The sequence below is a fragment of the Culex pipiens genome, chromosome 2 (assembly GCF_016801865.2).
Source record: "Culex pipiens pallens isolate TS chromosome 2, TS_CPP_V2, whole genome shotgun sequence".
Lineage (NCBI taxonomy): Eukaryota > Metazoa > Arthropoda > Insecta > Diptera > Culicidae > Culex > Culex pipiens.
Genome location: NC_068938.1, coordinates 44,210,839 through 44,232,904, shown reverse-complemented (window position 1 = coordinate 44,232,904; position 22,066 = coordinate 44,210,839). Strand labels below are relative to the sequence as shown.

The following is a 22,066-nucleotide window of genomic DNA, read 5'->3' as shown; positions in this document are numbered from 1 at the left end:
CTTTTTTTATGCCACTGCGAAAATCTGTTTCTGGAAATTTAAAATAACTATCACGTAATCATTAAGAGCCCTGTAAGGGTAGTTTTTATTGTCTGCTGTTCAAATTTCCTTTACTGCCGCCGATTGCTTGCAACAGCCCTGCAAAAACATTCCCGCATCTTGGTAACTTTGGAGTGGTGAAGGAAAGTAAATTGATTTCACTTCGATTTCTATTTCAGCTCCACTTGCAATTTCCGTCCCCTTAGTTCGATAGGACGGTTATTATAAGGGGGGAATTTGGACCGGACATTCTAATCGAAAATTTCAACAATCATCTTGCAAAGTTCTTTGTCATACTGGTCATGTGTAACATAACCACCTGCACCTTTTCTTTTATACGCTGTATTTCAGCAACCAAAGGTCCAAACTTCCATGTTTCTCAAGCATTTTTATAGATTTTTTTTTCAACTTTTCGAAAAACATATTTTAAGGAATGAACAATCATGAACACTTTTTTAAAAGATCGAAAAACTGCAATTTTTCAGTTCAAATTGAACTTTAAGAGGGTTTATCTACTGGGTACTTTCGATTGAGAAATTTGATTTTCAATCATAAATTTAAGTCAAAGAAATTCGAGTATAATTTGATTTAAAAATTTTGTTTTTTTTTTTCAAAAGATCATAACTCGATTGCAAAATGTGTCCATGATTTGAATTAAATGTCACGGTTTTCCCTTAAAAAATAACAGGAATTAAAATTGTAAGATTTTGAGAAAAAAAAATTTGTGAAGAAAATATTTAAAAAATCGGCAAAAAAATATGTCTGCCTATTTTTTTTAAATAGTCCTCATCAATATTTACAACTTTGTCGAAGACACCAAACCGAACAGAAAATTCCTTCAAAAGATAAAGATTTTCGAATATAGTATGGAATTGTATGGTTGAACCAATGACACAAAATGACTTTTTTAGTCAAAATAAGAAAAAAAAAATACAAATAACATCAATTGACGGGATCAAAGAGAATTGCACTGCAAATTTATCTCAAGTTTTTAGTGTTGCAAAGACGGTAATTTATTTCAAACATTCTTAATATTTAATAGCCAATAGGTACCAAAAATAGTATTGTTATTCACAAGAGTCTGGCCTACACGCCTCGTGGGTCCGAAACAATCACTAAAATGGCTTATGTGCCTTAAAAGTGCCCTAAATGCATTTAAATAATCATCAAACATACATTAAATTAAAATGCCCGGAAAACTATGACCGTACACCTTCGGACGAATTATTCACTCGACATTTTGTAGTGGAATAGTCATACTTGAAGCCTATTGTATGGGTTTTTGCCCAAATTTGCCCGAGGCTTTGTATACCGAGCTCGAAAACTAGCTAATTTATCACAAAATCTTGCTATAACTCATCACATATAGCTCCTATCAATTTGGTGTCTTCAACAAAGTTGTTTGTTTTGATATTACTGACAGCTCTTCTGAACATTGTAATCGTCTAAAATCAAAATTTAACACAGTTTCAATCGAAAAACTGTTTTTTGGTATGGATTTATGGAAAAGGTTCCAAAACTGGTATTCAACACAATGATAGAGCTTTGGCGTCTTCGACAAGGTTTGTGTAAATTTTCTGTCCTACAACTTTGCCGAAGACACCAAAGCTCTATCTCTTAACTGTCGAAAGTTAGAAATTCCAGCTGTGATGAGTATTTTGAAAAACAAATTTCACAGAAAGTAGGCCATGACAACGCTGAACAAAGTTTTAGAACATGCCAAAGCATATCCATGCATTTTGTGATACTTCAGTCAACAACTGCAGCTCACTCAAAGACAACAGATAATTCAGTGCATGGTTGAAATTGATAGTGATAAGTTGCTTCCAGTTATAATTCTGCATAAAATGAGATCAATCATTTTTGCGAGTTTGGCCATTTCCAGCTTTATTTTGTTCAAAACATTATTCAGGAACAACTCCAAGTAAGTTTTAAATGTTACATTTTGAAGTAAGTTTCAGCGTAAAAATCAAAAAATATTTGTCAAACTCAATTTTCTGCACCAATCAGCATATCGCTCCTATCAGTAAAACTGACTCAGCCTTCGTTAGCTTCACTTCCAAAGCAAACCATGCTGCATACAAAGCATATTCTGGCCATCCAGCCGCTATCAGCGAACAATTCTCAACCATTACATCCGACGACGACGACGTGCCTCACTCGAAAGTCACGACGAATCAAATTCTCACCACTCTAGTCTCTACAGCAGTCTACTTTCGTTAGTCGAAGCTTCTAAACGTATCGCGTGATGGAAAGTGTCGCCCGGAGCATTCTGTCAGCAAAATAGAAAATATAAATAAATTGCCGTGATGCTCTAATAGTCAATTATGCAAAGTAGAACAGTTTGAGCGAAGAGACCCAGCACTGGGAATCATAGTGAGATCTCTTTTGAATGAGTTGTCTACCTTAAAGTTGAACCTTTCAAGACTCCAAGTGTCCCCTAGGAGAGAGTAACACATCATTCGATGGCAGCTTTTCAGCGCAAAAAAAAACTCCACGAACTTTCCGTCGTGTCAAGTCTGACGATTTAGGCAGTGTGCCCTTAAAGTGCTGGTGGCGATTCTCATGGTTTTGGATTGGGATCTTCCCTCGAAACCCCTGGGAGTCATAAACGAGGAAGCCAAAACGGGGTCACTTCTGGGGAATCGTCAACAACAACCGGTAGTGCTTGTGGAGCTGGCTGGACATTGGTAGCAACGATAATTTGCTTAGCTCAGCCTCTAACTAACCACTATATATACTGGACTGGCAAAGGGCCCAGAAACGCGATGTCACAAAGGTGAGTGTTTTGCTGGCCCGGGAAGGGGACTGTGGGAAAGACTTGCAGAGCGATGCAAGTTCTAGCGAACGCCGTAAACCGGGTTGGGACATGCACACATCTAGTTAATTAAATTTATGTTCCAAAGTGTTTTCGTTGATATGGCATGATGAAAATAATCAATCAAAACCATTGAAGGTAGCATGCAAGAATATTTTTGAAAAATAATTTAGCTTTCAAAAAAATAATCCTTGTTTCGGGCTTTGCTTCTCAAGTAAAATTATTAAAAATTTCAAAAAGAAACGTCACGCGATCTACCTATGATTTTTTTTATTGGTTCCTCACCTACTCCTACAAATTTGCATCAGGAAATTCTGATTGATTCTGGGAATGATGGGATGAATTCTTGGGCAAACTTGTAGATTATGTATAGCACTTTTAGGAGAATTCAGAAGATTGATAACTTTCAGGAATAAAAAATACAAATCTTCCACTGATTTTTTAAGCATAAAAAAGATGTATGACAATTTTTACTAAATCCCCCTTCATTTTTTCCTCAATTGATATGCTTTGGGTTAAAAATACTAATCTTGGGTTGAAAGTAACAAGCTAAAATAACGGAAAATGCATTCCCCTGGACAAATGAGCATGAAAAACCATTTAGTTTTATTACCGTCAACTGGGGCGAATTGGGACTACAGTCTGAATAGGGACAGCTGTTCAAGAGCATTTAAAAGTTTTAAATTTTGGAAGCAATGCACTATGTTGTTGTTTTGTGTCTGTTCTATCCGAAACCATTCAACAATAGGGTAATTCTCCGCCAACTCACACAGCAGTTGCCCCGACCCCTCTTCGATTTGCGTGAAACTTTGTCCTAAGGGGTAACTTTTGTCCCTGATCACGAATCCGAGGTCCGTTTTTTGATATCTCGTGACGGAGGGGCGGTACGACCCCTTCCATTTTTGAACATGCGAAAAAAGAGGTGTTTTTCAATAATTTGCAGCCTGAAACGGTGATGAGATAGAAATTTGGTGTCAAAGGGACTTTTATGTAAAATTAGACGCCCGATTTGATGGCGTACTCAGAATTCCGAAAAAACGTATTTTTCATCGAAAAAAACACTAAAAAAGTTTTAAAAATTCTCCCATTTTCCGTTACTCGACTGTAAAAAATTTTGGAACATGTCATTTTATGGGAAATTTAATGTACTTTTCGAATCTACATTGTCCCAGAAGGGTCATTTTTTCATTTAGAACAAAATTTTTCATTTTAAAATTTCGTGTTTTTTCTAACTTTGCAGGGTTATTTTTTAGAGTGTAACAATGTTCTACAAAGTTGTAGAGCAGACAATTACAAAAATTTTAATATATAAACATAAGGGTTTTGCTTATAAACATCACAAGTTATCACGATTTTACGAAAAAAAGTTTTAAAAAAGTTGGTCGTCATCGATCATGGCCGTTCATGGTCACCCGCGACAGACACGGACGACGAAACAAAGAGAAACGCAAAAAGTAACTTTTTCAAAACTTTTTTTCGTAAAATCGCGATAACTTGTGATGTTTATAAGCAAACCCCTTATGTATATATATTAAAATTTTTGTAATTGTCTGCTCTACAACTTTGTAGAACATTGTTACACTCTAAAAAATAACCCTGCAAAGTTAGAAAAAACACGAAATTTTAAAATGAAAAATTTTGTTCTAAATGAAAAAATGACCCTTCTGGGACAATGTAGATTCGAAAAGTACATTAAATTTCCCATAAAATGACATGTTCCAAAATTTTTTACAGTCAAGTAACGGAAAATGGGAGAATTTTTAAAACTTTTTTAGTGTTTTTTTCGATGAAAAATACGTTTTTTCGGAATTCTGAGTACGCCATCAAATCGGGCGTCTAATTTTACATAAAAGTCCCTTTGACACCAAATTTCTATCTCATCACCGTTTCAGGCTGCAAATTATTGAAAAACACCTCTTTTTTCGCATGTTCAAAAATGGAAGGGGTCGTACCGCCCCTCCGTCACGAGATATCAAAAAACGGACCTCGGATTCGTGATCAGGGACAAAAATTACCCCTTAGGACAAAGTTTCACGCAAATCGAAGAGGGGTCGGGGCAACTTTTCCCGATTTCGTGTGAGTTGGTAGAGAATTACCCAATATTCAAATCTAGAATTTTTTTGTAAAGGTCCTAAAACAAAATTACCAATTTTTGCTTTTGGGTGTTATTGAACAAAAAGCAACAAAAAATAAAATTTTGTTTATTGGACATTTTCAAAACAAACTGTAGAAAATATCAGTAACAAGCCTAAAACAGCTGTCCTAATTCGCCCAATTTGTCCCGATTCGCCCCAGATGATGGTTTATGGTTCGTCTATAAAAACTTGAGCAAAGGATTCAACAACCATGAAAATTTTATTTTCTGAAACAAATCTAAAATAAAATGATTATTAAAACAATGCATGGCAAGCCACTCAAAGAAAAAAAGTTCGAAACATAAAAATGGCTCAAATATATGTTATATTATTTATGAATAAACGAGCACTCCCCCAAAATGCCGGAAATAAATTTCATTTATATTTTTTTGGCTTGGATAAAAATAAAAAAGGTTAAAAATTGAAATGACGAGCCATACTTTCAACATTTCAGTTAAAAAATGATTTCAAATGCATTATACACCAGTCCAGTTGATTAGCAATTATTAGTTTCCAAAATGTCAAAGTATTGAGGTGAACATTGTTTTAGTTAAAAAAAACTTGCGGTTTTAATAAAAATTAAAAATATTCTTAAACGAACCCGAACATGTTTGATATGATTGTCATTGAAGAAAAATGCATTTTAAACTGTTTTCAGTTGATTAAATTTGAATTTTTTTGAAAAAAAAAGTTTTTTGCCTCCTGATTTTTCGGATCAATTTTAAAGAAGGGGGAGGGGCTCGCTTTCAAATAAACTTTTTATTACAAAAAATGAATTACTAAAATCCATATTTTTAGATTTTCATAATGTTGGAAAATGTTTTAGAGGAACAAAACAGACTTTTTTGGCCCCTAGAAAAGTAAGAGCAAAAATTTGCCCAAGAATTATGGATTTTATATGAAGTTTTTTGCCTCCTGATTTTTCGGACCAATTTTAAAGAAGGGAGAGGGGCTCGCTTTCAAATAAACATTTTATTGCAATGTTTTAGAGGAAAATTGGAAAATGTTTTAAAGGAACAAAACAGACTTTTTTGGCCCCTAGAAAAGTAAGAGCAAAAATTTTCCCAAGAATTATGGATTTTATATGAAGTTGATTTTGTTATAAAAATGAAAATTAATGCATCAAACTTTTTTTTTCAAAATCAAATATATCAAATAATCATTATTATTCAGGACCAAGGGAGATGACTCCTCCACCTGGACTGAGCTAACGACCTTACTCTCTAGATTAGACCGGGGAGAAAGTTTACTTCCCCATCCGACGGAAGGTGTGGTCAGACAAATCTGAGATACAGCTACTCAAAAATAAAGAAATAATAAAATTGAAAAAATGTAGGTAATACCCAACTACAACGGAATTATAAAATGCAAATATATATTTTTCAATGTCAAGAAATTAATCAATCAAGAAATTTTCTGACCTCAAATATTTTTAAAATTTTAAAATCAACACAAAGATTTACAAATTTTAAAAAATCTAAAAATGCGGATTTTAGGAATTCAACTCTTAAAAGTTAATATAAAATTCATTCTTCGTATTAAGTGTATTTTTTCTTTCAGAATAGTCCTAACCAACGCCGACAAACTTGCAAAAAGATTTGAAAAAAAATCTACGTGAGATATAGATGTTCAAATATTTACATACCATTTTCGTGTTAAACCAATCATGCAAAAATGGCTTTTTGGTAAAAGGGTAAAATCAGAAAATACAAAAAATACAAATCTCATAAAATTGGAGGATTTCGTGTAGAATTGCTTTACTGTTTAAAAAAATCAAAAAAGTTTCATACAAAGGTTTCATACATCTTTTATTCTAATTAAACAAAATAACAAATAGATTAAAACTAGATATAAAGTGCTACACATTGTAATCATAAGCCTATTTCACCCTACAAAATGTCATTTATCCTCAAACTATTTTAGCAGTATTCCCAGAAGGTTCTATAAATTTCCATAATAACGAACTGCGCCGCACTCGATTCCCACCACCACGTGGAAAGGGGTCAATATTTTCCCACATTAATAACCGCTCAAATTATGTCGAACGGCTTTCCCCCCTCTCACTTGTGAAGAACTCAGTACTCGGCTAGGGATTAATACCGACACCGGAAGTAGGAAGTGCTGCACGTACATTCGCGTTAAAAATGCACATTTTTAATCATGAGATTAAGTCGGTTTTTTATGAAAACGAAAGTGACTGCACCTGTCGTTTTTCTTTTTTTTTAGTTCACCAACAACAACGTCGTCGTCGTCCTTCACGCAGGATGATGCCTCCAACGAGCCGTGGCTGCCAACGCTGGCCAACGGTCATCTCGGGTTCACCGTGTTCGGCGACGCCGTCTACGTGAACGGCCTGTACAACGGCCAGCTCGGGCTGAGTCACCGGGCCCGGATCGCCAACGTGGCCAACCTTCGGATCGACGCCGGTGGGAACCCTCGACCCCCGACGCTCGTCGGCCAGTCACGGATGGACTTTGCGAGGGGCACGTTTTTCGTCGATTACCGCGGCCCTAATAATAGCTACAGGGTAACTCAGGCGATCTATCCCCATCAATTGTACAATCGTGCCATCGTCAATCAATTCCGGATCGAGCGGCTCCGGGCGGAAGGTTAGTTGTTGTGGCTGTTGTTGTTGTAGGTGCCCCTTCCTGACACAAGACAGATTTGTTATTGGATAATAGAAACAGATGTAAATAATGAGACGACAAATCATCGTGGTTACATGCTAATTCGCGGGTCGTGGTGCAAAGCGGTTAAGGGATCAACGTTATGAACGACGACTTTGGACTGAGAGGGAAAAGTGGGGTAAAGTTGTCACGAAACCGGTGGGAATTTATGTTGGTATAGAAATCAGAAGCGGCGGGAAACTATGCTTGATCGAACATTATAAAAGGAAACCTAAATTATTATATTATTTTTAACTGCCATTTTAAATACAAGTCGGTTCATATTCGAGTTACAGTAGAATAAATCATTAAAAATAACATTTGCTAAACCTTGCACGCAATCTGAATCACCCAAAAATTAACGAGGCAATTCCAAGAAACTCAAATCAGAGCCCTCCTCGCACCCGGCACAATATGGAACAATTCATTTTTTACTCTGGCCATTGTGTGGCCCACTCTCCTCGCAGGCGATATTCACCTGAGCATAACTCAAGCCAGCACCTCACCCACCAGCGAAGACATCGTGTTCAACTCCACGGCGGAGTCAGTCATCTTCATCAGCCGTGGCGCGGAACGGCCATCGTCCTCTGGAGTCGTCGTCGTCGCCGCTACCAAGGATGAATATTCAACAGCAGCAGAAGAAGCGTTCCAAGTGCACCAGGCCTGTGGCAGCACCCGGGAACCGGAGGATCCATCAGGCCGGAGCCAACCGCGACAGGTCTGTGTCTTATGGAATCATGTTCCAGAACGGCTCACACTGAAACGGTCCGAGCGCACGGTGTCGTACAAATTTATAATGACGGCCGATGAAAGTGCCAGCCGAGCTCGCCGTGATCTGGAGCGAGGTAAGTTTAAGTTTTGGAAGGGGGGAATTTTCAAGAATTGCTGAGAGATATGACGCTGATTAACTGAATTTAACAAGTCAGTTTTTTTAGCAGTTGATTAAACTTTAATTTCATAACTTCAACTTCCAACTTCAAGGGGGGGCGACATAAACTTGGAAAAATATTTGCAACGGCCTTATATATTCATAAAAACTTGATCAATTTTGGAAAAAACAAAACTTTTGATTATTTCTTTTATTTTTACCATTTTTTTGATTTTTGAACCAAAAACTATTTGCGAGGTTTTACAGAGAACTAATTTTAATGTACAACAAGAGCAGATTTGTTTCAAATATTATATTTTATAATATATTACTTCGAGTTTTTGATTTTTTCAAAATTCTTTTTTTTTAAGAGATCAGTTTCATTTCTGTATGCTTTAACATGGTTTCATATGTACATGAGTTGTTCTGGAAAATGTAAAAACAAATGTTGAATAATTTTCTTAAAATTTAAATTTGTTTCAATCGTTTTTTGAAAAACAAATATATTTATAATTTTCTAATAGTTTTGTGTTTTTTAATTCGTTAGGCCGTTAAACAAGAAAGGCTTAAAAATAAATTAAAATATTTTTTTCATGTTTTGCCTTTTCTTTTTTTTGTGGAACAGTGAGAATTTCGGTGAGATTTGTCAAAATTCTGAATTGAGTTTCAAACAAGCAGTTAATAGTTTTTGTTTATATTTTGTAAGGTTTTGCATTCAATTCAAAATAACATGAAAAAATAAATAGGTTTTTTAAACGAATAATTTTACGCTGATACCAGACGCAAAAAGAGGATTTTTTCAGCACGAGTCGTACATTTATCCAACGAGGTTCACCGAGTTGGATAAATACGACGAGTGCTGAAAAAATCAAGTTTTGCAACGAGTTCCATACAACATTTTTTGCAATTCCGAAAAACACACATTGAGTGAAATTTTAAGTCAAATTTTCATGTATTTTGTCTATAAAACGTTTAAATCAAATTTTTTTTTGAAAAGTGTTACTTTTCGAAACAAGTGCTGAAAAGTTCAACTTTTCAGCACCCATTTCAGTGCTGAAAAGTAGAACTTTTCAGCATTTATTTAGAAAAGTGTTGCTATTCGATTCTGTTATTTTTGGTACAGAAAAGTAGGGTATTTCGTCGTTCAAGAATGACAGGAAAAGTATGTAGTTTCACGACGGAATTGCAAAAAAGATTTTTATCAAAGTTAGGCAAAAAACTAATTATATCAGAATTGAATGAAAGTAATATCAAATCCATCGACAGTAGGTTTTTAAATGAAAAATAAATATTTCAAATATTTCATGTAAACAATACACTTTTAAAACTGAAATATAATAATAAACATTTTTTTGAGGTTTATATTATTTGACTATAAAAAAATAAAAAGAACGAAAAATCGGTAAAAATGGTTTATCAATCAAATCTATAGTTTTTTTTTTTTTTAAGTCATATGAACATATGAAACACCATAGCTTATAGGACCTTTTCAAAAAAAAAACTCAAGAAATATAAACCTGATTTGAAGTTGCTTTACATGAAAACAAAAAATCAAACAAAATAAAATAAATCCCAGCCGCTTTTCTTCGCCTTTTGTTCACGGTCGAGTTCATTGCTATTGTAGTCGCCGCCAACGCCGCCACAGACATAATTTACATCGGATTATTTATTTTTTTGTTTGCACCGTACCTGCACTACACTGCGCTGTTATGCTATGATCAGACAATAACAACTAAAAGTCAAAAACCGCGCTTCTGGTGTCGTAAATTGAAGAATAAAACGGCGTGGTGGATAGTTGCACTTGGCCTCACGCGGTCCTATTGATTTTTTTTTTTAGGAATATAAAATTATTTGTCGAGATGACATTTTTTTAAGCAAATTTTATTTTGTGATTATTTTTTAATACTAGTTTAATCAGCCGTTTTGTTATGCCTGTTTTGGTATACCTTCATAATACTCTTTGAGAAAGACTTGATAATTAGGTTTACAGCGTGACGTCACGAGCGCACACGCACACGCATTTTTGCTGAGACACACGTGCAAAAAATGTAAACAGTGCAGCCAAGCTGTCAAATTTCAAACCTAAAACGTTACTTAATCCACCCTTAGGTGGTTGGTGCCTTCCTCTCATTCAAAGGGTAAACAAAATCAAATTATTCGCTCTACAGCATTGCCTTGGCGTTCTCGAGATTCCTACTCGAAACTAGGTGTCCGAAGGCTTGATTGTTGAGGCAATTGCAAACCTCTTTTTACACCTAAGCTTCCATCCACCCCAGGATTCGAACTGACGACCTTTGGATTTTTAGTCCAACTGCCTACCAGCGACTCCACCGAGGCAGGACCCAGGGAGACGACTCCTACACCTGGACTGAGCTAACGACCTAACCTTTTTAGGTTAGTCCGGGGCCAAAATTTACTTCCCGTCCGACGGAAGGCGTGGTCAGACAAATCTCGTCTCAAAATTTGCCACCGGGACCTTCTGGGATCGAACCCAGGCCGACTGGTTGGGAGGCAACCACGCTTATCCCTACACCACGGTCCCGGATCATCCAAAGGGTAATGCTATCCAAATAGACACGCTCGTGGGAAGGTCTTTAAATTACACAGTTCAACAAAAAATCAAATGTTTCTTGTCTCTGAGACGAGAATATGTGTTCCTAGTAGATTTTTGCCTGCTGAATCCGAATCCGGGTCCAGAATTGCTCCAAATGGTCCCAATTTTGAGATAAACCCGTTTGAAATGTTAGTTTAGGCCAAAATTAGCTACTTTGTCGACTATTTTACAAAAGAACTATTGAATAAACAAATAAACCAATACATGTATCTTAAAGTTCACGTTCTCCCCTTTCTGAAACACCCCTGGTTTTCAAAATTTGATTGTTTCTACGCATATTTATAGCCATTTTAAAATTAGAATTTGACTTGCATGCAAGTTGGAAAAACTTGAATGAGAACCAACTGAAAATATAATTTTAAAATGGCTATAAATATGCGTAGAAACAATCAAATTTTAAAAACCAGGGGTGTTTTAGAAAGGGGAAAACGTGAACTTTAAGATACATGTATTGGTTTATTTGATTATTCAATAGTTCTTTTGTAAAATAGTCGACAAAGTAGCTAATTTTGGCCTAAACTAACATTTCAAACGGGTGTATCTCAAAATTGGGACCATTTGGAGCAATTCTGGACCCGGATTCGGATTCAGCAGGCAAAAATCTACTAGGAACACATATTCTCGTCTCAGAGACAAAATCTTGTTGGACTGTGTTACCTATCCAAAGATAGGTCGCATGATATATTTGGAATACGTTTTCATCTAAATATCTGAGAACTAGCCTCCAAAAAGTGTATAAATAACTCTTAAGTGCTTATAACTTTTGATAGGGTTGTCAGATCTTCAATGTTTTGGACGCGTTGGAAAGGTCTTTTAAAAACCTTTCTAAAAATGTATGACATGCTGGGGTTTCTTACAAAAACTAACCTTTTTACAATCTTCCGGACTTTAGTCAAAATCGTTTTTTAGCATAACTTTTGAAGTACTTTACTAAACTTCATAATTTTCAATAGGGACTTATGGGACCCCAAGACGAATCGAATGAGACCAAAACGGTCCAAATCGGTTAAGCCAGTGCTGAGATAATCGAGTGCATATTTTTTGGTGCACAGACCCACATCCCTACACACACACACACACACACACACACACACACACACACACACACACACACACACACACACACACACACACACACACACACACACACACACACACACACAGACATTTGCTCAGAATTCGATTCTGAGTCGATAGGTATACATGAAGGTGGGTCTAGGAGATCTAATTGAGAAGTTCAGTTTTCGAGTGATTTTATAGCCTTTCCTCAGTAAGGTGAGGAACAAGTGAGGAAGGCAAAAACCGAGTCGGCGTAAAACCAGAGAGAAGGGAAATTCAATAGGGGAGAGTGGGGAGACTTGATCCCCTTTTTTTGTATCGCACATAACTCTGTCAATTTCTCACAAAACTATGATCTTTTTGCATGAATTGAAAGCTTGAACATTCAACTATGTTTGGCTGATAAGGGTATTTCATCAGATAAACTCTTCGAATCATGCCAAGCGTTTTAAAAAAATATTTAAAACCGGCATTTTCAAAATGTTGGGGGTAATTTGATCCCCCTTCAAACATTTAAAAAAAATCTTAAGCAAAATATTTGTTATTCATCCAAACTTTTAATTTTCTATAAGTTACAGCAATTTCACATTAAACCTGTACGTTTATGTTCACAATATAACAAGTTTAGCAAGCAAAATATTTAAAAACTTAAAATTTTCTTTTTTAGACCAAAATTGAGCATGTTTACAAAAGCTGGTAATTTTTGTTTACAAAACTTTTGAAAAATGGTGCACACTGCAGTAAGTTATGTACAACTATACTAAAGGAAACTATGTACGAAAACCCAGCTCAATTATTTAATCTGGAGGCTGATTCCAGTGAATGTAAAAATGCAGGGATCAAGTCTCCCTAAACGTACTTTTTTAAACAATTGATTGTAAAAATAGTATGACGATAAATTTAACGTCAAATGCGTATGGGTTTTGGAGTTAATATGTTTATCAAACAATTCATATATAAAAAATATTTTTTTGAGTAATTTTTGAGTGTTTTCTATCCTTATCAAAACAAAGCAAAAAGATCTTTTGGAAGTTTTTTGCAGCACTTTTTAGAAAAATGTGTGTAGCTCAATCCACACATTTTTTATTTTTTTTTCTTTGTTTTCTACAATGAGTTTTAGTAATTCTCGCACAACTTTCTAGAACAAAGCTAATTGTTTTACCCACATGCTGACGAGATACAGGCTTGGGATCAAGTGTCCCCGGGGATCAAGTCTCCCCACTCTCCCCTACTCTTTGGTAAAACCTAATTTTGGGTTGGTCAGGGTAAACATCAGCAAGCCTTGTCTATACAGCTTTTATTGAGTATAATGCGGTTTTACTCCAAAAAGCACTGCGCATCACTGACGACGATGAACTGCTGCGCTGCCACACGGACATTTGGGCCAGCTTCTGGAACAGGTTCGACATCCAGCTGGAAGGTGATCCCGACCTGGAGCAAACCGTTCGAGCCAGCCTGTTCTACCTGATTAGTAACTTTCCGTTGGGCACCAACGGTACCGATGACGAGCCATTTCAATTCGGTGGTCTCAGCCCAACGGGACTCGGCCGCGGCGGCTCCGATCTGGACGACTACGAGGGACATTCGTTCTGGGACACGGAAATTTGGATGTTCCCGGTGGTGAATCTTGTGGAGGCGCGGTTCGCCGAGATGGCGATCGACTATCGGTTCCGGAGGATGGATGCCGCGAGGGAGTATGCACGAACTGGGGGATATCAGGGAGTTAGGTAATAAACCCTAGTTTAATTCTCTATTGTTAATGTTAAGAATTATTTTACTAACCGTCACAGGTACCCCTGGGAAAGTGCATCAACGGGCATCGAGGTGACCCAACCCGACTACATGGACTCGGTGGCCGCCTTTCAGCAACACATCACCGGTGACATTAGCTTCGCGTTGCGGCAACATCTGGCCACCACGCAAAACCTCGACTGGTTGCGCACCCGCGGATGTCCTCTAGCGCAAGAGATTGCCCAATTTTGGGCCAGCCGGCTCTCGTTGGATCCCGTTACAGGGCTGTACGATATCAAGGGTCAGTTCCCAGGGCGGTAACGGCAGTTAATCAACCACAGAACTGATGGATTCCTCTCTCTATCTCTGTTTCTATTTTACCTCTTCCGCTACAGCTGTGATGGGACCGGATGAAGATCATAAAAATGTTACCAACAACGCGTACACCAACGTGATCGCCGGCTATGCGCTGTATTTTGGCGAGTAAGTGGCTCTTCCCTAGGCCGCCGCCCCTTCATTGCATGTTCACTAGTTCCCAAACATTCATTAACTTCCATCTTAAGCTCCAAAACCAAAACAACTCTCCTCTCAACAAAGGCGATTCCCATCAGCCGCGGTCCAAAATTCCACCACCACCCCGAATAACTCTGTCAAGGCCATCCCACAGTCGTCACTCGATTAATTAAATGACGACGAAAATAGACAACATCTGTAATGACTTTCGTGACGCAGCCGCCGACAGCATCCTCTACTACAGTGAAGATGAAACCTCTGATGGAATTCTTGTCTAATCATGGGCTGTTCAAAACGAGCCGCTGGAAAGACCCACTTCCAGTACTAGAGGAGTGGGCACTCGGATATCAACGTATGACGTCGGGATGACAACCTGCAGACTACCGGTCTTAATGTGCTGTGCGCTGTGGTACTCATCGCTAGCATTACGTTGGACGGGGTTGTGACAGCCAGCTGTCATCTTGTAATGAGGGCAGCTGAGATTAATCCGATGTGAGGTTTAAGAATCAGGTTAATACAACTGGAGTGTCAGTGATCTTCCCAGTTTTTCTTCAAATATGTTGATAACAAAAGGAAAATCCTATGTTTCATTTCCCTTCCACACAATCAATTACATACAATTTTTATTAATTCTTCCGATCACAGCCCACTCGCGAAGTCCGCTTTTATAAAATGCCCAATACATAATTCAAACAGTTATTAAAAGCACATAAAATTAATTTATTACCCTTTGGTGTGGCCAACTCTCATCGATACCGCCTTCGAGCGAGCCTTCGATCTTGGTCGGTCGATCGTTCTCGGGCCTGTTCGTTAAGGCGAAAAGAGAGGCGTACATACCTACTATAAATTGCAACATAAAACTCCCAACCAAATGAAATTGTTGGCTGACTGGTTTCGACCGTCGAATTAAACGGTGTTACATTCTGATTGCTGAGCAAACAACTTTACGATACTACGGCAGATAACGGGGGGGTGTTCTTAAATTACGAGCTGACTCAAACAATAGTTAGCAAAATTCAAATTGCGTTCAAATCTTTTTTGAAAATATTGTCAAGAAATATTCCGTAACGTAATCCGTGGACGTCCCCACACAAAATTCACAAAGGAAAGCGCGAATGTTAATTTTTATTTCACGCCTTCCCATTTTCGTTGCACCTTTCAGGGTGCGTCCTTTCGCTCTCTTCGGCCGAGCCGAGGGCGCTGCCATATAAATTGAGTTGGATGGCTCCGCAGATTGCACTGAGTGAGAAAAACAAATCCTGATGCGTCGGATTATGGCCGGTCAAAATAAAGAACACGGGGGATTTGAGCTTGGGCGAGAGCCGTCAACACCGGTTTCGAGAAACGGCAAGTTGATTAATTTAAATTTTTGATTCAATTAGGGATTTCCCCCTTCGAAAACGATGTAAATGATGAAGGTGAATCTGGAGCCAAATTTGAGATCTCGGCTTATGAAAATTGTGACGAGTCGTGTTAAATATAATTGAGCATATTTTTTTTACAAAATTTGTAGCATCCATTTTTTTAAGATCAAAGTAAAAATAAGAACAAGATCAAAAATACTTTGTATGGTATTTCTAACAGTAAATCTATCAAAATCTAAAAACTAAATAAACACAACAAAACAATTCAACAAAAAGTACGAAAACCTTTACACTACAATTTAAACACATTCAATCAAAGGCGCGTGATATGTTTTGAACAAAACCCGGGAAGACCGCGTTATTCATCCAACGACGTCGCCGCGGCGGTCCATCATTATAGAAATCCAAAACCGTTGCCAATCGGATTAGACCGCACGTTCAAACGTTAACCTGACATCGCGCGGTCGATCCCGTCCGTCCCGCTGCCGGAAGAACCTGGTTGAATGCGCTCCAGAGAGAGAGAGAGCAAATAAATCATAAAACATCCCATCACAGCCGGTCCAAGACTAACGTGCACAATTATCATCCGTCCGACTGCAGTCGTCGGAAACCACTATAATTCTGTAATTCTGTGATGATGATCGTAGTCGTTGCTTTTGAGCTTTGATTGATTTTACATGGGAAAATGTTCCCAGCCCAGATCCCCCTTTCCTTCCCTTTCCTTGATCGTGTTGTGAAACGGTCGTTTGGCGATCGTTTTCATTATGTCATTATTGTTTGCTCATCATCTTTTGATCCCAATTCTCCAACCTCAGCCATCTGGGGGAGAAAGGGGGAGGGGATCAGCTCCAAGCTGATCTGATTTTTATGAGGAATGAGATTCCCTGGCATTTCGTAGAACGTGATCTCATCCGGTGGCTTTGAGTGAAAGTGTTGCCAGCATCAATTTTTCTACTGTAATGTTTACAATTTTACAAAAATTAAAAAATCATGGTATCATTATCAAAATTGCTCCGAATAAGTAATACTATTTTTCTTCCAATACAAAATGCAATTTCCCTTACAACTGGCATCCCTGTCGCGCAGCATCCATCTTTCTTCGGTGTGGCCCGCGATCATGGCTTTGTTCCGTCCCGATGGGAACTATGTCGTCGCCTTCCGTCATTCATCACGTTCCCGTGACTAAATATTGTGATCATATTAAGATTTCCGAACCATCCCACTCCCTTCATCATTACAGCTTGACGAAATGCCTGGTGAGCAGCTGTGACCAAGACCGGGACAAAGCCGCCCCACCGACCGAGGGCGGAAACTGGAGTGACCTGGCGTCGCGAATAAAGCTGCTTTACGACGCCGAAAATGACTACCATCCGCAGTTCGAGGGCTATCGGCGGGACACCGTTATCAAGCAGGCCGATACGGTGCTACTGGGCTATCCGTTGCAATATCCGGGCCTGACGACGACCGCCAGGAGCAATGATTTGCGCTTTTACGAGGCAGTTACGCGGTCCAGCGGACCGGCCATGACCTGGGCCATTCACGCAGTTAACCATTTGGACCTGGGAGAGGAGCGGGAGGCAGCGCGGAGGTTCGAGCAAAGCTACCGCGACTATGTCCGGGGACCGTACCGGGTTTGGAGCGAGGTTGGTCCCGGGCAGTCGGGAGCAAGGAATTTCATCACCGGAGCCGGAGGATTTCTGCAGGCCGTCATCAACGGGTATGGCGGAGTGCGGGTTTTCTTGGATCATTTGGAGATTCGAAATTCCAGACTTCCTCCGGGTTCCGCAACTTCTTTCAAAATCAAAGGCCTTCAATATCTGGGTGCCAGACTGACACTAACGGTAACGACTTCTTCAACCAAGTTATCAGTTGAGCAAATCTGTCAGAATATGACAATCCAGATTGGAAACGGTTTACCGACCCTGATAGTGGAACGTGAAGTATGTAAGTGATAACCAGGTACATGCTGGGACAAATTATTAATTACATCTTTTTTCCAGATGATATTACCGGTGTACTAGCAATAATCAAGGCAAACGAAAGTATTTTCGAGAAATGCCCAGAGCAAGATGAAACTCTTACAACGGTGAACGTAAACGTTTAAAACACTCTCAAAAAACAAATCTGAAGAATTCTAAACGACAATTAACTTTTGTTTAAAATAAGGCTGATACAGGTATTTGTCAAAGCTCAAAATTTTAAACCTAGAGCCCGGGAGGCAACTAATATTTTTTTAAATTGCAATGAATGTGTTGACCCTGCTGAAAACTATTAAAAAATACACTTTACTAAGTTTATTGAATCATTTCAAGAATCCCAGCGTAAAACCTATAAATCGACTCTGTCGTCTTATATTGTCGCACCTCGCTTTTTGAAGTTCAGGATAAATGCGTTTCAATGTTTGATCTTGAATAAACAAAAAAAATAGAGCATGTAATGTAACCAATAACAACAAATATTTGATTGGTTGACCATTATGTGTATTGCCCCGAAGTTTGGTTGAATTCGGTTGCCGGAGTCCCGAGTTATAATTACAAATGTTTACGGTAGTCGGGTTTGTACGTGTGTCAAACGGAAATTTCTTCCATATGAAGAGTGTCAACAATGCACGGGGTTTTTTCGGTTTTATTGAATATCTCAGGATTGAAATCGAATTTTAAGGATCTATGAAAGTCAAAAAGTGAGGCATTGTGAGCTGCACACAATGGTTTTTTTTAACTCAATTCTATCCCCGTTTTTATGTCGTACTTTGAGATCCTCTACAAATCTCTAAAAAGCTTCAAAACATCAAATTTATATGAAGTAGCTGCAAATCCGACAATTATCTGTTGTTGCAACATAACGCAAAAAAATTCCAAAGTGCTAAAAAGGTGACTACAGATACTGTTGATTCCATTCAAGCACATATTTGGGACTTGATGAACCACTTTGATTACATTCAGGATGACTCATCTAGATCCGGTATTAATCCTTTGTTAAACATCTATTTTTACCCCCCAAAATTAATCATTCCAACGACTTCCAATGTAGACAATGCCGATCACACCATCATAATCCAATATCAATCACGTAAAGCTCACTGTTTATCAGCATTACCCAATTTTCGTGGGCCGACGATAACCAAACCTGATAAGCAAACCTACAACGGGTAACAAAATAAATTGCCAATCAACCGTTTAGTTCTCGCTAAACTGCCGTCGTGATAGGTTGCGATCCAAAAAAAAAAGTGCGCGCAAAATGAGACCGGCCATAGCCGTGACCGTTGCGGTGACGCTTACGTTACTCGCAGCTACTGGATACGCAAATGAGGCAAACTTTCTTTTCATGGATACCAAGTAAGTAACTATTTTAACTGTGAAAAATTAGCTTCATCAAATAAAAAATGTCATGATGGGACCATCCATAAACCACGTGGACACTTTTTTGGGAATCTCAAACCCCCCCCCCCCCCCTTCGTGGACAATTGTCCATATAAAAAAAATCTTTTTTGTATGGAGCGTGGACAATCGCCATACCCCCCCCCCCCCCCCCTAAAGTGTCCACGTGGTTTATGGATGGTCCCGATTGAATAGAGCTCAACGATAAGATAACCGAAATTCGTTTCCAGACTGCCCGCGCAAGCCGTTCGGCCAACGTTGGCTAATGGAAACCTGGGATTCGTCGTCTATGGCGATGCAGTTCACATGAACGGTGTCTATAATGGCCTCAAAGGATTGAGTCACCGAGCCCGGATTCCGAACTTTGCCAACATCCAGCTACCGGTGTGCGCGGACGGTAATCCCAACCCAACGGGATGCACCTATCAACTGGACATGAAGACCGGAATGTTTCGGACGGTTTACGAAGACCCGCAGGGATATTTTCGAGTTGTTCACGACGTCTATCCTCATCGCTATCTGGACAAGATGATCGTCAACAAGTTCCGCATTCAGCGGTTGAATGCTCCATCCGTGATACAAGTGCCGATTCAGCGGTATACCTCTGGAGTCAGCACAGATGTCGTGTTCAATGCGGACACTTCAGTGTACATCGATGGTGTTCAGTACTCTATCAAGTGCGGTACAACTACTGAGGTAGAGGACTTGCGCTATCAAACGTTTGGACATAGTGTTTGCATTGCTCATCCGGAACTACCGGCAGAACTGAGCCTTACTATGGATAAGACAGCGGAAGAATTCTTCTTCTACACTGCTTTCGGCAGAACAGCAAGTGAAGTACAGAATGAAATTCGTGGGAAGTCTTTTGAACTGTCGCACACTACAATGATGAACCAAATTTGGTCGATTTACGGTATCACCGTTGAGGGTAACAATGATCTGGACAAAGTGCTGAAAGCAAGTGCCTTCTACCTTTCAAGTTCGCTACCAATTTCCCGTCCACACCAACCCAGTAGCTACCCGTTCTATGGTCTTTCGCCGTCCGGTTTGGGTCGCGGTGGAATCGAGCTATCCGAATACCAGGGGCACAGCTTCTGGGACACGGAGACGTGGATGTTCCCACCAATCCTGCTGATTGACCCAGACAATGCTCGCCGAATCCTTCACTACAGAACCGTAGTTCAGAAGGCCGCTGCTGACAGAGCCGCCGCCAACGAATTCGAAGGTTGGCAGTTCCCATGGGAGTCCGCTTTCACCGGAACCGAAACAACTCCCGAGTGTTGTCCCGAGGTTGTTGAGTATCAACATCACATTACAGCGGACATTGCGTACGCCGCAAGAATGTACTTTTATGCAACGCACGACGTCGACTGGATGAGAACTGAAGGTTGCAAGCTGGCCTACGAGACGGCAAAGTTCTGGAAGAGTCGAGCCGAGTACAACAACAAAACGGATCTGTACGAGATCCATCGGGTCATGGGACCAGATGAAGATACTCACAATGTGACGAATAACGCCTTCACCAACGTGGTTGCAGCTCATAATCTACTGTTTGGAGAATTTGCCGGTTGCTTGTGTTCGGGAGCTGTCGGAGCCAACGAAGCAGAACGTCGCATTATGACAGAAATCGGTAGAGGAATGACCCTACCGTACGACGAAGAACAAGACTACATCCCACAGTATGAGGGATACGTACAGGGAACGGCAATCAAGCAAGCTGACACGGTCCTACTTGGGTATCCTCTGGAGTACCCGATGAACGGATCTACCAAAGCCAACAACCTGGACATCTACAGCAAGGTAACTCGCACGAACGGACCCGCCATGACGTGGGCAATGCACACGATCGGCCATCTGGACCTGGGTCAGATCGAGGAAGCCCAGGCGATGTTTACCAAGAGCTACCAGCAGTACCTGCGGGCTCCGTACAACGTTTGGAGTGAGAACGGCGACGGAACGGACGGCGCAGGAAACTTTATCACCGGTGCCGGAGGATTCCTGCAGTCCGTTATTAACGGGTACGCTGGAGTTCGGCTAAGAAATGGTGAACTGGTCATCAGCAAGCCACGACTGCTTCCGGGCACCACCCGGTTGTACATTCCTGCGATCAACTACATGGGAGCTACGTTTTTCCTGGATATTCAGATGACTAGAATGCTGATTGGAGTGAAAACGCCTTCCAAAGTAGTTATGATTTTGGATGACGCTGAAAAGCTAGTTTGTGAATCTTGCTTCTGTAAGAAAACCTCGTGATTTCATTTCTCAAAAAATTTAATAATTTGATTTTTGAAATTTACAGATTCCTTTACTGAAAAAGTTGTAATTCGACCTGCTGAGGCACCTGAGCTGAATGGGTGCAAACTCCAGGAAACCATAATTGGAGTGAAGATTGCTGATCAAGACACGGGGGGATCTGCCCAACGTTTCTACAGTCCTGTGGCATTTATTAGCTCAATTATGTTGGCATTGGTGGCGAAATATATCCAGTAGTTTGCAAATAAAACAATACATTTTTGTTCAAAGTTTAGCTATTGCAAGAGACATTTAACTGATAATTATAAAAAGTAATCAATTATTGGAAAGAAAATGCAATAAATATCAAAATAAAAATCACAGAATATTATTTTTGACCATTGAACGAGAAGGACTGTTCGTTCAAAGCTAGCAATTTGTTTTATCATTCTTAATAATTTAAACGACGTGATGGTAAAGAGGTGTCACTTCAACCGCTTTGTTTTGTTTGTCAACTTGTTCTACTTCTCGCTCACGGGCAATTTTGCTCACGAGCGGGCCCGCTCGCTGGCGCAACCGAGAGCGGGAGAGAGTACAGGCAATCGGTGAGTTGCACTCGGCAGCTCAGAACTCGCGGCGAGAGCTCCAGA

At 39.5% G+C, this 22,066-nt stretch overlaps 2 protein-coding genes across 3 annotated transcripts; both read left to right on the top strand.

The window, feature by feature from the left end:
- Window positions 1–1,757: 1,757 nt before the first annotated feature.
- LOC120424350 (protein-glucosylgalactosylhydroxylysine glucosidase-like) lies at window positions 1,758–18,026 on the top strand. 2 transcript variants are annotated; one of them, XM_039588442.1, is made up of 8 exons: window positions 1,758–1,963; window positions 7,219–7,601; window positions 8,126–8,503; window positions 13,530–13,926; window positions 13,990–14,231; window positions 14,326–14,413; window positions 17,048–17,751; window positions 17,808–18,026. In XM_039588442.1, exons 1-8 carry the CDS (start codon window positions 1,836–1,838, stop codon window positions 17,909–17,911), a joined length of 2,424 nt encoding a protein of 807 aa, XP_039444376.1. In that variant the 5' UTR covers window positions 1,758–1,835; the 3' UTR covers window positions 17,912–18,026. The 2 variants fall into 2 exon arrangements, with proteins under 2 accessions (XP_039444376.1, XP_039444377.1); XM_039588443.2 differs by lacking the exon at window positions 1,758–1,963 and adding an exon at window positions 2,231–2,818.
- Window positions 18,027–18,816: 790 nt separating this feature from the next.
- LOC120424366 (protein-glucosylgalactosylhydroxylysine glucosidase-like) lies at window positions 18,817–21,802 on the top strand. Its single transcript, XM_039588461.2, has 3 exons — window positions 18,817–19,142; window positions 19,415–21,420; window positions 21,484–21,802. Exons 1-3 carry the CDS (start codon window positions 19,045–19,047, stop codon window positions 21,672–21,674), a joined length of 2,295 nt encoding a protein of 764 aa, XP_039444395.1. The 5' UTR covers window positions 18,817–19,044; the 3' UTR covers window positions 21,675–21,802.
- The last annotated feature ends 264 nt before the right edge of the window (window positions 21,803–22,066 follow it).

What these genes read in the sequence shown, in the direction of transcription:
- LOC120424350 (XM_039588442.1), top strand. Translation starts at nt 1,836, where the DNA reads ATGGTTGAAATTGATAGTGATAAGTTGCTTCCAGTTATAATTCTGCAT. An exon ending in TCGCCGTGATCTGGAGCGAG is followed by an intron (nt 8,504 to 13,529) that starts GTAAGTTTAAGT and finishes TACTCCAAAAAG; the next exon opens with CACTGCGCATCACTGACGAC. An exon ending in GGGGGATATCAGGGAGTTAG is followed by an intron (nt 13,927 to 13,989) that starts GTAATAAACCCT and finishes TAACCGTCACAG; the next exon opens with GTACCCCTGGGAAAGTGCAT.
- LOC120424366 (XM_039588461.2), top strand. Translation starts at nt 19,045, where the DNA reads ATGAGACCGGCCATAGCCGTGACCGTTGCGGTGACGCTTACGTTACTC. An exon ending in TTTCTTTTCATGGATACCAA is followed by an intron (nt 19,143 to 19,414) that starts GTAAGTAACTAT and finishes ATTCGTTTCCAG; the next exon opens with ACTGCCCGCGCAAGCCGTTC. An exon ending in AGTTTGTGAATCTTGCTTCT is followed by an intron (nt 21,421 to 21,483) that starts GTAAGAAAACCT and finishes TGAAATTTACAG; the next exon opens with ATTCCTTTACTGAAAAAGTT.